This window comes from Lampris incognitus, chromosome 11 (assembly GCF_029633865.1).
Source record: "Lampris incognitus isolate fLamInc1 chromosome 11, fLamInc1.hap2, whole genome shotgun sequence".
Classification (NCBI taxonomy): Eukaryota; Metazoa; Chordata; class Actinopteri; order Lampriformes; family Lampridae; genus Lampris; species Lampris incognitus.
The window spans coordinates 12,679,042-12,692,275 of NC_079221.1; the positions used below are offsets into that span (position 1 = coordinate 12,679,042).

Below are 13,234 nucleotides of genomic sequence, written 5' to 3' on the forward strand. Positions count from 1 at the left end.
CCTTACCTGGATTACTGAGCATGCATACAGACAATGAGACAGTTTCCCCCTCTTTTTTCAGATGAGCCTGAGGTAGAGGAGGAGAAACAGGAGGAGAAAGAGAAAACAGAGGTACTGCCAACACAGACAAAAACAGAAAAGAAGAAGAAGCGGAAGAGTGTGACAGAAAATCAGAGCAAAGTGAAGAAGAAAAAGACTGAACAGGTATTAACAATTTTGTGCCCCGACCGAGCAGAGCTGGTCAACATAGATGTAATATGGATATAATGATCTGAGACTAGATGTGTTGTGGGGTTGTGGTGATATGGTGATATAACTTAAATGTTGTCATCCCATGCTCTTAAATGCTGCATTACAGTAAAGAGAGGTGGTTTTCTGAACTTATTCCACTGTTTTAGTGAAATGAACAATGAATGTCTCTACTTACTTGGTCATCAAATAATAATTTATCTATGTTTTCTGCTTTGTAACTATCTTATGAAAGTACCAATAGTCATCCACTAAACACCATCTCATTATGGATATCGAGGTATGGCCAATATTGAGTTTGTCAGTATTGTAATTCACACGATGTAGCTCCATCTTGTCAGTAGGTTACACAACGCACCATGACAAGGTCTTTCTCTAACTGCATTAAAACTGAAATGTCAGGATGTGGTGAACTACCCACAATGCTGTGCACAAGCGATTGTGATGTTAACAGTCATAGAAAATAATGATTTGTCGTATTTTTAGGGTTTCACATTTTCATTATGTTTGAAATGTCATGTTTCATTTACTGAACACTTACATTTCTACAACAGTCTGAGCAGATATATGTTTATTTTGTTTGCACATCTCTTTCTACTTTTGTAAAATAAATTTGTTGACACAAAAAGTATTCTATTTAATGGTGTATATTTTTCAGATATTTGTCTTTAGAAATCATGTGAACCTAATCTAATCTAATCTAATCTAATCTAATCTAATATAATATAATATAATATAATATAATATAATATAATATAATATTTTGTTCTGTTTCCTTCCAGAAAGAGTGCTTTGTTCCTCAGGAGAATAAAGGAGATGGGGAGGACAAGCCAACAAAACCCAAAAAGAGGAGAAAGGTCAGAAACACTACAGCGCCGCCTGCAGTTATAAAGAGGAATAACAACATTTAATCAACATGGTATTTGTAATAGTTTTTTTTTTTTACAAAAGGAAGAAAAAAGGAAGAAAAAGGAATTTATAATAAATTGTAATCCTTAATTATTTTACATTTTAAAGATTTTCTGAAACTCAACAACGAGCTACACAATTTCAACTCATCTTTAAGACCATTCCATAGCTTGACTCTCAAAACTGAAACACATCTGTATTTTACACTGGTTCTCACTTTACATGTTTCAAAAATACACAACCCTCTTAAATCATAGTTTCCTTCTCTCAATTTAAAAAAGTGTGGGATGAAAACAGGAATGCTTTTACTTCTAGCTCGAAAAAGTATTTCCAATGTTTTAAAATACGCAATATCTTAAGCATTTTAAGGTGCAGGACCGCATAAATAATGGATTAGTAGATTCACGGTAACAAGGTTTATTTATTATTCCAATAGCTCTTTTCTGATGTTTAATTATAGGGTCTATATTTGTTTTATAAACTTTTCTCCAAACCTCAACACAGTATGGCAGATATGGCATTATCAATGAACAATGTGGCATTATCAATGAACAATACAATATACACAAACATTTCCTACTCAGCAGTTCCCTTGTTTTGTAAAGAATAGCAATAGATTTAGATAGTTTCCATTTAATATATTCTATATGTGGCTTCCAACAGAGTTTATGATCAATAATCAATCCCAAGAATTTTGTTTCAAATGCTCTTTCAATTTCAACTCCATTCAATTTCAGTTTTATTTCACAATTAACCCTAAAACCATCAAACACCACACATTTTATTTTCATTTAATGATAACTTATTAATATCAAACCATTTTTTTAACATTTTCAAATTACAATGTGTTGATGCATGATCAATAATCCAGGTAAGAAAATCAAAGAAGGTTGAATTGGTTCATCTGAATACAACGCTTATTGACAGTATCTGTCAATAAATGTTGTAATTCAACCTTCTTTGATGAACAGATGTATCAACCTTCTTTGATGTAACAAACAATGTTTCTGCCCAGCTTTCAAATGAATTTAAAGCAAATAATTGAATATCACAAAGAAAACATGCAAATTTAAGGTATGTTTCCATCAGATCTGTTTGAATGAATCAAATCCTGATCCTGATCAAATCCCGTGTGTCCTACATAATACGTCCATAATTCAACACCCACCAGAGAGATGGACCAGTTAAACAGAAGAAACAGCTCATCATGTGATTAACCTCTATGTGCATTTCATTTGTATAATTGGCAAATGCAGTGTAATGAGTTTATCTACCTCAAGCAAGTGTTAAAACATTTATGCACATTTCAGGGGTTTTATGGAATATTAAACATTTACATCAAGCTTTTTTTGTTTTTATTTGAAACTACGTAATTCGGCGAAAAACACTTGGATGTAAATGTAGTTAAAAGGTCAATGCTCCGGCCATCATTGGTCTTTGGCTGCGTATATCAGAATCAGAACTAGAAATACTTTATTAATCCCCTTAATGAATAATAAGTATTATTTTTATAATTTTGTATTTTTTTATTTGATTCTTTATATTATTTTGTATTTTTATAAGTATTATATAATACATCCCAGTCATAAGTAATTAATATTAATTAATAATTAATACACATAATTAATTGTTAATTACTTAATATAATTTAACTAATGTGTTTATTTATTTATTTATTTTATCCAGAAGAAAAAGAAGACAATCACAGACGTCTTGGCAGCTTCTGAGCCAAAGCTCGGCTGTCCAGCAGACCTGCAAAACATGATCCTGCAATATTTCTCTGACAAACGTTCTGTCATTGAGATGGAGGAGCTCAAAATCCAGGGTGAGTCTGGTTTCTCCACAACCACAAAGCTGCTGCTGACACACAAATCTGTTCAGGCCACAGTGCTGAATATCACCCATTTTGTTTTACTTTCTTACCCTCGCATGACACCGGCAGTCACATTATGTCTGACCTCTCTCAATCCCAGAGATTAGTTCAAAATGAAACAGTAAATGAACCTGAATTTTTTACTTTTTGGTATTTGTACTATCTCTTGGTAAAGATGCTTTCTGAGCTTGTTCTGTCATATCTGCTTGTTAGACAGCAAATTCACTTCTTCCTCAAACTCAACACCACCTACCCTCTTCTTCATTGGGCTACTATGATGACAATGGAAAACACTATGCACCCTTTAATTTTCCCCAGAAAAGCTCTACTATGAAGTTCCCATTAAAATGAGCAACTACAAAAGTATTCATTATTTGTATGTTTTTTTTTCCCCTTTGGGGAGGTGGGGGGGGTATTAGCTGTTGTCATAAATATTTCAGCAATAACGAAAAAGGACATTTGTAAATCTTCGCGATTGTAGCTTTAAGTCAACACCAGTTGATTTGTAAAAGATCTTTAGGTTCTGGTGGGGTTTAAAAAAAACCCACAACTTCCTTTTAAATGGTAGCGTAGGCCTACATATTCTAAACCATGAACAATTTTCTTACACGGTGTGCGAATGTCTAACATGGAGGAATTTAGATATGGATAGTAGACTCTTTATATGTACCAGCGTTCATTGATTAGCATATATCATGTGTGCCGTTCAGCCAAGAGGATGGAGAGTGGGTATGGTTTGTTTGTTTGTTTGTTTGTTTAATGGGGGGCAACCCCCCCCTCAATGCACCCCACTCACCACACTCTTTCTTATTGTGTCTCTACCAGATTCCTGTTTTCTGGCCTGTAATGACTTGACGCACAGCCTCTCCTCCTATCTGAAGGAAAGTGAGTGGTGTTACAGACCTCGTTTGGCAAAATCTTGCATTGACAACTTTCCCTCCGGCAGAAAAGAAAAGGGGAATCTCGTTTTGTTGTGTTTTTTCTGATCTGATCTCCTCCTTTACACTCAGTTTGTCCAAAGTGGGCCAAGGTTCAAAAGCAGCATACAGAGAAGAGCTCTGTCCCGCTGCTAATCGTCTGCAGCTCCGCACTTCGAGTTATCGAACTCATCAAGTGAGTAACAACCCCAAATGTCTATTTCTGTTAATTTCGCTGTACTTTTTTAATTTGTCATTTTTAATGCATTGCTATTTTGAATACTCACCAGGCAGCTGACCACCTTCAAGGGTGAAGCCAAAGTGCTGAAGCTGTTCGCGAAGCATATCAAGGTAGTGAAGACAAGGAGTACATGTGATCATGTGTATTTGTGTGTATATGTATTCTGTACCAGTAAAAGTTGAACATAGTGTGATATGTGTCTGTCTGTCTGTCTCTGCAGGTAGAGGAACAGGTGAAGCTGCTGCAGAAGGGCGTCTCTCACATCGGTGTGGGGACACCTGGACGACTCTGTGCGCTCATCGACAATGGTATGTGTAGACAAGTGTTGAGTTTTGTGGATGGTAAATACGAAGAAAAATTTTCATTAACAGACTTTTCCATGACAAAAACAAGAAAGTTATAAAAGCAAAACTCTCTTTTTTCAACGAAAACTATGTGGAAACATAATGAGATTTATATTTCCAAATATGAATATTAATTTTGATGTCAATGTCATCCTGGTTTCTTCAAGATTTATATTATTGTCGTCCTTTTTGTGAAGAAATAAATGCTCTGGTTTGGTACTTTGATTAAAATGGAAAGTTCTAGCCCGCCTGCCTGACCGCCATTTTGCCCAAATCTCACTTTAGAACTAAAGGTGAAATTTAGTTAGTTAGTTAGTTATCAGCTCATTTGCATCACGCAAATATTTTCCATCTAGAATGTTAATGCTGGTGTGAACATGAATATATCATTACGTACTCTCTAAGCCTTTGAGCCCCTCTGACCTCGTGTGAACTCTGACCTCTCACAGAGGGTTTGAATTTACTGGCGTTGCGTTACCTGGTTCTGGACTGGAACTGGAGGGATCAGAAGCTCCGTCGGATGGTGGACATTCCCGAGGTGAGCTACTGCCCCCTTGTGGGTAAACAGAAAGACCCACACGTGGACCCATAAATGGATATCTATCTATCTATCTATCTATCTATCTATCTATCTATCTATCTATCTATCTATCTATCTATCTATCTGTCTATCTGTCTATCTGTCTGTCTGTCTGTCTGTCTGTCTGTCTGTCTGTCTGTCATCCACCTCCGTCTGTCTCTCTGTATGTCTATCGATATCTATCAGTCTGTCTGTCTATATAATAATGTCTATCTCTATATCTACGTACTGTCTGTCTATCTATCTATATCTGTGTCTGCATATACTAATTTTTTTTTTTTTAAATTCCGTCTGTCTAAATACTATCTTGCTCTCTATATCCATCTCTCTGTCTGTGTATTCTTGCTTTATACCAGAGCCAAACATATATCGGTATATATATGGTCTGTTTCTTTCAGATCAAACTGGACTTACTGAAGCTACTGGATGCTGGTGTCCTGACCGGCTGCCGAGAAGGCAAAGTCAAAGTTGGCCTTTTCTAAGTCTGCAAACCTCGCTGACGGTGATTTTCCACAGTCACTCTGTATTGAAGGCGTCATAATGATCCATTCTTCATAAACTGCCGAAACCGTTGACCCACATGCACCGCCCCATATGTTCTCCTTTTGTCTCCGTGTGAAATTTGTGTTGTGCTTTTTTTTGCTATTTTCAGAGATCGTGTCGACTGTGTGATGTTGTTTCCTCACTCTTGTTGTCTGACATGGTGTCCCAGTGTGATGGATTGAATAAACGGACTCTGAATGAAACTGCCGGCCTTGTGTTTATTTACCCTAATCCAGGGAAGTCCCTCCTACTGAGAATGTGAGGTCACAGGTTGATTTTCTCACCAGGAAGTACCGTTTATCACAACATCCTGTGAGAAAGCCTCGCAAAGCAGCAAGTGGTAGGAACCAGTGCTGATAAGTATGTTGGGGCATTTTTCTGAGGCTATGTAAATATTCTGTATTGCTATTTTAAACTTTAACTGATCTGAGAAGACAAACATTAGTAGGTATCTTGTTGGAGGAAGTAATGTTGAAGAATCTTTAAAAAAAAAGGGAAGGATGGAAAGAGGAAGTAAAATGTTGTAGTTAATGAATAACAGCCAGCAGTTGAACTCAAAGGTCTCGCCACACTGCAAGGCCTGCTGGGAAAATGTTTTAGCAGGCAGATTAGCGAGTGGGAGATAAACTTGCTGATAGAAATAACCGGAAGAAGAGAGGAGCACCCTGTCGCCCACCCTGCTGGATTTCCTGCTCTCTGTCCCAGCATCTCCCCCGGTGCCCCGGCCTCAGCTGCCTCCCAATGGGCAAAGTCAAGGACAACGCAGGGCCCTTGGCCCGCAGGCCGGATAACTCGGCCTTCAAACAGCAGAGGCTGCCCGCTTGGTCTCCGATGCTAACAGCTAGCACAGTTCTGCCGTTCTTCTACTGCTTGGCGCTGCTGTGCATGCTGCTGGGCGTGTGGCTGCTGATCACGGTGCAGGGCACGCAGGAGCTGAAGGTGGGTGACTGGGTTTAAACTGAATAAGGAGCAAAACCGTCCTAGCGAAACACAAATAACAGGGTTCCCATGTGTCCTTATAATCTACTTTTCCAGTCCTGGAAAATGACAAAATTGATCAGATGTCCTGGAAATGTTATTGGGGTGATGAAAAATTCTAAAGTTGGGTTACAAAATTGTATGTTTACCCGTTAAGATGGCATATCACTTGTGTGATTTATAGCCCAGATTGCATAGTTTTATCCATATCTTAGCTGCTTGAAGTTTGTCAGTATGTCCATTGAGCAGCTAAAAGTCACACAGTCCATTTAGAGACTTGAGACTTCAGCTGATGGTAAATAGTGAAATATATGACCCTCTGTCAGCATAATTAGCGGTCAAACTAGAATTTAAGGTGAATATTGACTGTCATGCTAATATTCACTTTATATTCTAGTTTAACAGATAATTACTATTTATCCCTGCGACACCAAAGAGTTTGTTTGGTACGATTGGAGATGTGAGTTTATCCCATGTAGATTATGTTTAACATCACATTATAATGACAAGGAAGCAATCTAGAGACCCAGTTGTACTCATGTATTACTCAGTAATTACCACTTGTAGTTGAATTACATATATTCCACTTTTCTCTTGGTTATTCCTGGGAAACAAAAGGCCTGTAATTTAGTGTTGCCAAACTCTATTTTAATTTCAGATGCAACAAGGCAAGCTGTAGTTATGACATACTCCAGCTCTGTTTAGTTTAACCAGGCGTAGAGCTTGAGGAGTCGTACCCTGATAAGAGAAATCCGAGGGAGGTGCAATATATCTGTGCCACATAGAGAGTAAAGATCAAGGCTGTGTTTAGTCTCTTATGAACACACTGTCTCTCTGTTTTATTCCCAGATGGACTACACGGAGGCCGGAACGTGTGACAGGTGCTTTGAGAAGCGTCAAAACGTCAGCAACGCACTGCAGACCTGCGACTGCCAAGTCATCTTTCCCATTGAAAATACTTTAAAGGTGAACGCCGCCCGGGTTTAGCTGGAACCACGCACGCTTTCCTGTAAACACTGAAGTGACTTAGTGTCATTAAACCGAAGACATAACTCAGGGCGGCACGGTGGCACAGTGGTTAGCTCTGTCGCCTCACAGCAAGAAGGTCCTGGGTTCGAACTCCGGGGTTGTCCAACCTTGGGGGACATCCAAAGTCATCCTCTGTGTGGAGTTTGCACGTTCTCCCCGTGTCTGTGGTGGGTTTTCTCCAGGTGCTCCGGTTTCCCCCACCATCAAAAAAAAGACATACATGATAGGGTTAATACTCCTGTCTGTGTCCCTGACCGAGGCATGGCAAGACAAACTGGAGTTGGACCCCGGGTGCTGCATGGCGGCTGCCCACTGCTCCTAGCTACACAGCTAGGGTGGGTTAAATGCAGAGAATTTTCCCACAGGGATCAATAAAGTATCTCCAAAAAAAAGACCTGGAATACCTGGATACTATTTCCAGGCCCTGGAAAATTTATGGACCATCAGAATGATGATGATAATGATGATGTTGTTGTTCTTCTTCTTCTGCTTCTTCTTCGCATTAGAGGTTGCCACAGTGGAGCATCCGTTTCCATCTCCTCCTGTCCTCTGCATTGATTACCTTTCATCTAATCCTCTCTGTATGTTAATGCTGATTTTGTGTCTCCTTCATCCTGGACCAGGGAGATGTCTTCTTCTATTACGGCCTCAGAAACTTCCACCAGAACCTCCGCAGATACATGGACTCCAGAGACGACAGACAGATGGTTGGCAGAAAGCAAAGCCTGAAGGTACTGTCGCTCTCCACATTTTCCACCACTTTACCTCTGCCGCTAACACGGTGTCGCATAATGTAAAAAGTCATTTTCACGAGTGATGCTTCTGTTATTGATGTTATTGTGGGTTGGCTGCTGGAAAGACTCATGAACATTTAAACTCAGGGGTGCTTAAAAGTTTTTATGAGGGGGGTGGGGGTCATGGAGACAAACACATTGCGTTTTGTTTTTTGTTTTTTTTATTTAATCTCTAACACTCCTTGTATTTTTCTCAACTCTTCCAAAAACTGAAAGGTGTCAGTTGAATCGTGTCTGTTAAATGAAGAACACGTCATGTAACGGGTCCCACATGTAGTCCTGGAAATATGTAGACTAGTTTTCCAGTTTAACGCCTGGGAAGTCACAAAATTGATCAAATGTCCTGGAAATAAAATAGTATTAAGCTCATGAAAAATTATAAAATTGGTTATGAAATTGTGTGTTAATCCACTAAGGTGGCATATTTTTTGTTTAAGTGCTTTTAGCTAGTGCCTTTAGCTAGCTAGCATATTTCCGCCATACATTTAGCTGCTGAGATGCAGCGGTGGGAAGTAACGAAGTACAAATACTTTGTTATTGTACTTCAGTAGATTTTTCAGGTATCTGTACTTTACTTGAATATTTGTTTTTCTGACAACTTTTTACTTTTACTCCCTACATTTTAACACAAATTTCTGTACTTTCTACTCCTTACATTTTCAAAACAGGCTCGTTACTTTAGTTTTAATGCACTCTGGGAAATTATCAATTGTTAACATTATAACCCTGTAGACTCATAAGTCAGTCTCTAAACGCTTAGTGCAGATGATCTCAGATAGTCTCGCGATACCAGATGGACGTAATTTTATTTGAAGTTGGAATGGTTAAGATAATAGTAAAGCTGAACGATTTGGGGGGAAAGGACTATACCGGTGTTGTCGCAATTTTTTTTATTCATACTTTCAGGGGATAGACCTATCATAAAATGATCTACTTCTCTGGCTAATATTCACGGTGCCTTGATGGAAGTCATGGACGTTTGAATTCATAAAATGATCTTTTCACCAAGGAGTATTTTTCGGGCTAGACTTTTCAAATTACACACAGTGATGATGTAACTTTGACTAAAAATAAAGGTGACATGGTGAAATGGCCGAGCCTGTACTTTTTACCTTTTACTTTTATACTTTGAGTACATTTCAGAGCCTGTGCTTTTTACTTTCAACTTGAGTAAATAAGTTGAGTCAGTACTTCTACTTTTACCAGAGTCTATTTTTACACAAGTATCTGAACTTCTACTTGAGTAAAGAATGTGTGTACTTTTGCCACCTCTTCTAAGCTGTCACATAGTTGGGTGGTTTGTTCAGTGTCCACTGAGAGACTGTTGAGACTTGCACTGACAGTTAATACCGCCTCATGTATATCTGAAAAAGTCATTGAAAATAATTTTCTCCAAATAAATAAATAAATAATTGGAACTTGTATGACCACTGAGTTTTCTCTGTCCAGAACCCCAGTTCGTACTGTGAGACATTTTCAAGGGACCAAAATGGAGTCCCCATTGCTCCATGTGGCGCCGTGGCCAACAGCATGTTCAACGGTAAGTCACAGTCCAGCCATTCATTTCCCGCCTTCCCATCCGCACTCTTTCTCACACGGAGCCAATGTTTTTGCTCATGTCCTCCCAGACTCCTTCACTCTGGTGTATCACAGACCTGAAGGCGTCGCCGTGCAGGTTCCTCTGTTCAGGAAGGGCATCACCTGGTACACCGACAAGAACATCAAGTACCGCAACCCACCGAAGGGCAACCAGACACTGGCACAGGCTTTCCAAGGTACTTGTGAGGAAGGGTCGACCCTTGAATTTCCTCGAATATTGCGGACATTATGGAGATGCCACCACTACAATAAATACATGGAAATATGCTTGAAAATCAGCGAAGTTTCCCTTTAAATGTCACATCAACGCAGAAAACATGCACAGCATATCGCAGATGTATTTTACAATTTCCCCAACAGTACCTTTTCATCATTTCCTTTCCATTTAGGTTTGTGTTTTTACTAATCTAACATCATCTTTCATTAGTTGAATCAAAGCAACTCTCGGGGGTAAACAGGGCATTCATTGCTACAGTGTTGAAGAAAGTAAAGACAATTATGACAAGCACGACAAGTAGAGACAATCTGTGGGCAGCACGGTGGCCCAGTGGTTAGCATTGTTGCCTCACAGCAAGAAGGTCCTGGGTTCGAACCCCAGGCTGTCTCAGGTCCTTTCTATGTGGAGTTTGCATGTTCTCCCTGCGTCTGCGTGGGTTTCCTCCGGGTGCCCCGCATCCGGGTAGCGTGGCGGTCTATTCCGTTGCCTACCAACACAGGGATCACCGGTTTGAATCCCCCTATTGACTCCGACTGGGTCGGGTGTCCCTACAGACACAATTGGCTGTGTCTGTGGGTGGGAAGCCGGATGTGGGTATGTGTCCTGGTCGCTACACTAGCGCCTCCTCTGGTCGGTCGGGGCACCTGTTCAGGGGGGAGGGGGAACTGGGGGGAAAGCGTGATCCTCCCATGCGCTACGTCCCCTTGGTGAAACTCCTCACTGTCAGGTAAAAAGAAGCGGCTGGCGACTCCACATGTATCGGAGGAGGCATGTGGTAGTCTGCAGCCCTCCTCGGATCAGCAGAGGGGGTGGAGCAGCGACCGGGACGGCTCGGTTACTAAGTGCTGATTGGTGGATCGCTGTGTCAGTCACTGTTTTTCAGGCAGTTGTGCGTAAGTGGTTTGCTGCATTACCTTCACAGGCACCGTGAAGCCGCTGTACTGGCAGAAGCCTGTGTATGAGCTGGACCCCTCTGACCCAAATAACAACGGTTTTATCAACGATGACCTGATCGTATGGATGAGAGAGGCAGCTTTCCCCAACTTCAAGAAGCTGTATGGGATTCTCGACCGCAGCTCCGAGCCTTTCCAAGAAGGACTGCCGGCAGGGAACTACAGCATCCACATCTCCTACAGTATCCTTCAACTGGTTTAACTGGTACGGGCTGGGTTTTCATATGGGATTTTTCAGGGGGGAGTCAAAGTTTTATTGTGAGAAAAGCTAAACAGCATCCTCACTTCTGATAGGTCAGTGTCAACTCCCAACTGATTACAGCGAGGTGTTTTTTTTTTGTTTTTGTTTTTTTGTCAAGATGGTGCCAAACTCACCATGGAGTGACTATTTTTAAGTCTGTGTTTAGGCTGTGCTTCGTCCTTGACCTCATGTGTAGACTACCCTGTGCAGTATTTCCGAGGCAGAAAGGAAGTGGTCCTGACCACAGTGAGCTGGTTCGGAGGTCAAAACCGTTTCCTGCCAGTGGCATATTTGGTCACCAGCAGCCTGGTTTTCCTCCTCGCTGTCATCCTCACTGTCATCTGGTGGAATTTCGGTAAGGATGGGAAGAACATGGAGGAATGACATGGACAATGTCCAGCAGGATGCCGTGTCATAGAAAGTATGGGGCAGGGGGGGGTCCACTGGATATTTTTCTGTATCAATGTGTAAATAGTTTGTGACTGTTTTTATTAAGGTTATTTTTCGCTGATGGACCAATTCCTGATTGATAATATTATACTATTGAAGTTAAATGTCGTGGGGGGGGGGGTACTAGTTTTCTATTTTCTTAAGGCTTTATTTTCTCATTTGACCACATGGTGGCAGTGCTAATGTTTATTCTATGTTGGGCTTCAACAATATTTCCCTTTTTGATAGGTTTTCATCTTAAGTCAAGTCAATTTCATTTGTATAGCCCAATATCACAAATAACAAATCTGCCTCAAGGGGCTTTACAGCAACACAACATCCTGTCCTTGGAGATTTCTCAATCAGGCTTAATGCACAGAATTCAAGATATGAAGTGTAAACCTTTGATTTCAGATGTCTTTTATGTTCAGAGTGTTGCGTTTTCGATTTCAGTCATCAGTTGCAAATTGGCAGCATTTTTGATATGTGTAACACTGAATTAAGCAGAAAATATTTCACCTTTTGCCCTTGGTAATGTATTTAATAAAAGTGACACGTCAGGCAGGAAATAGTTAACTGGTAGGGCCTCCTGGGATACCTACATCCACTTAATCCCGTTCAGGCTCACAGGACATATATATATATGGCAGCATGCATGGGGTGGGAAGCAGAGCGAGATCCTGCACGGATCAGCAGTCACACGCACCTACGGGTGATTTTGACGGATATTACCTGACTTGTGTGTGTCTTTGGACCGCGGGAGGAAATCCACAGTGACACAAGAAGAACAAGCAAACTCCACACAGGTGACTGGAAGTGAACCCAGAAACCCGACAAAACCACCTCGACGCCCCGCAGGAAACCCGCTGTTCTAACCTCACACAGCAGCATGAGGCGTGGTGATATAGTGGTTCACAAAAACAAGCTACCGATCAGGTAACGATACGCAAGTACGGACACGTTGCCGTTTGGTGACTGGTGTCTGGAATGATGTCTAGCCCTACATTTTGGAACGAAAGTAAAAGCAGGCATTTCTTTTTACCTCAGAATTTCTATGGAATAAATCGTTTATTTGAGAAAAGAAAAACAGCTGTGATGTTGGTACTTTCCAACTGGTAAAGGGGTTATTTTTTATCATGTAACAGTACTGTATAGGGATTTTTTAGCAGTAACGAGAATAAATTGTCTATATATCTGTTTTCACATCAACACCTACATGCAAAATATTGTGAATATAGTGCAATATAAACGAGAGGCAATCTTCTTCTTTGGTGCCCGTCACAGGCCTGCTGTAAAGCAGTTTGTGTTGGAGTGCAAGTTTTGCAATAAAGCCGTTTG

The 13,234-nt window shown here is 40.5% G+C and overlaps 2 protein-coding genes across 3 annotated transcripts in view; both read left to right on the top strand.

Annotated features, from left to right (window-relative positions):
- cmss1 (cms1 ribosomal small subunit homolog) overlaps window positions 1-5,848 on the top strand; it is a 49,194-nt gene extending 43,346 nt beyond the window's left edge. Inside the window, exons 3-11 of the mRNA XM_056289886.1 lie at window positions 62-204; window positions 1,032-1,106; window positions 2,845-2,983; window positions 3,857-3,916; window positions 4,042-4,144; window positions 4,239-4,299; window positions 4,410-4,497; window positions 4,983-5,071; window positions 5,512-5,848. Coding sequence (XP_056145861.1) covers window positions 62-204; window positions 1,032-1,106; window positions 2,845-2,983; window positions 3,857-3,916; window positions 4,042-4,144; window positions 4,239-4,299; window positions 4,410-4,497; window positions 4,983-5,071; window positions 5,512-5,595 — 842 coding nt within the window. The 3' untranslated portion in view covers window positions 5,596-5,848. The remainder of the gene's footprint in view (window positions 1-61; window positions 205-1,031; window positions 1,107-2,844; window positions 2,984-3,856; window positions 3,917-4,041; window positions 4,145-4,238; window positions 4,300-4,409; window positions 4,498-4,982; window positions 5,072-5,511) is intronic.
- A 176-nt stretch (window positions 5,849-6,024) lies between these two features.
- The window catches only part of tmem30c (transmembrane protein 30C), a 28,892-nt gene continuing 21,682 nt past the window's right edge, over window positions 6,025-13,234 (top strand). Inside the window, exons 1-7 of one of the 2 annotated variants that reach the window (XR_008811006.1) lie at window positions 6,025-6,595; window positions 7,484-7,600; window positions 8,287-8,394; window positions 9,907-9,997; window positions 10,086-10,232; window positions 11,196-11,408; window positions 11,664-11,822. Coding sequence is in view for 1 of the 2 variants with exons in the window: in XM_056289546.1 (XP_056145521.1) it covers window positions 6,398-6,595; window positions 7,484-7,600; window positions 8,287-8,394; window positions 9,907-9,997; window positions 10,086-10,232; window positions 11,196-11,408; window positions 11,664-11,851 (1,062 nt within the window). In the remaining variant the exon portion in view is untranslated. Of the gene's footprint in view, window positions 6,596-7,483; window positions 7,601-8,286; window positions 8,395-9,906; window positions 9,998-10,085; window positions 10,233-11,195; window positions 11,409-11,663; window positions 13,232-13,234 lie in introns of those variants that run through there. The other variant, XM_056289546.1, reaches the window with a different exon arrangement.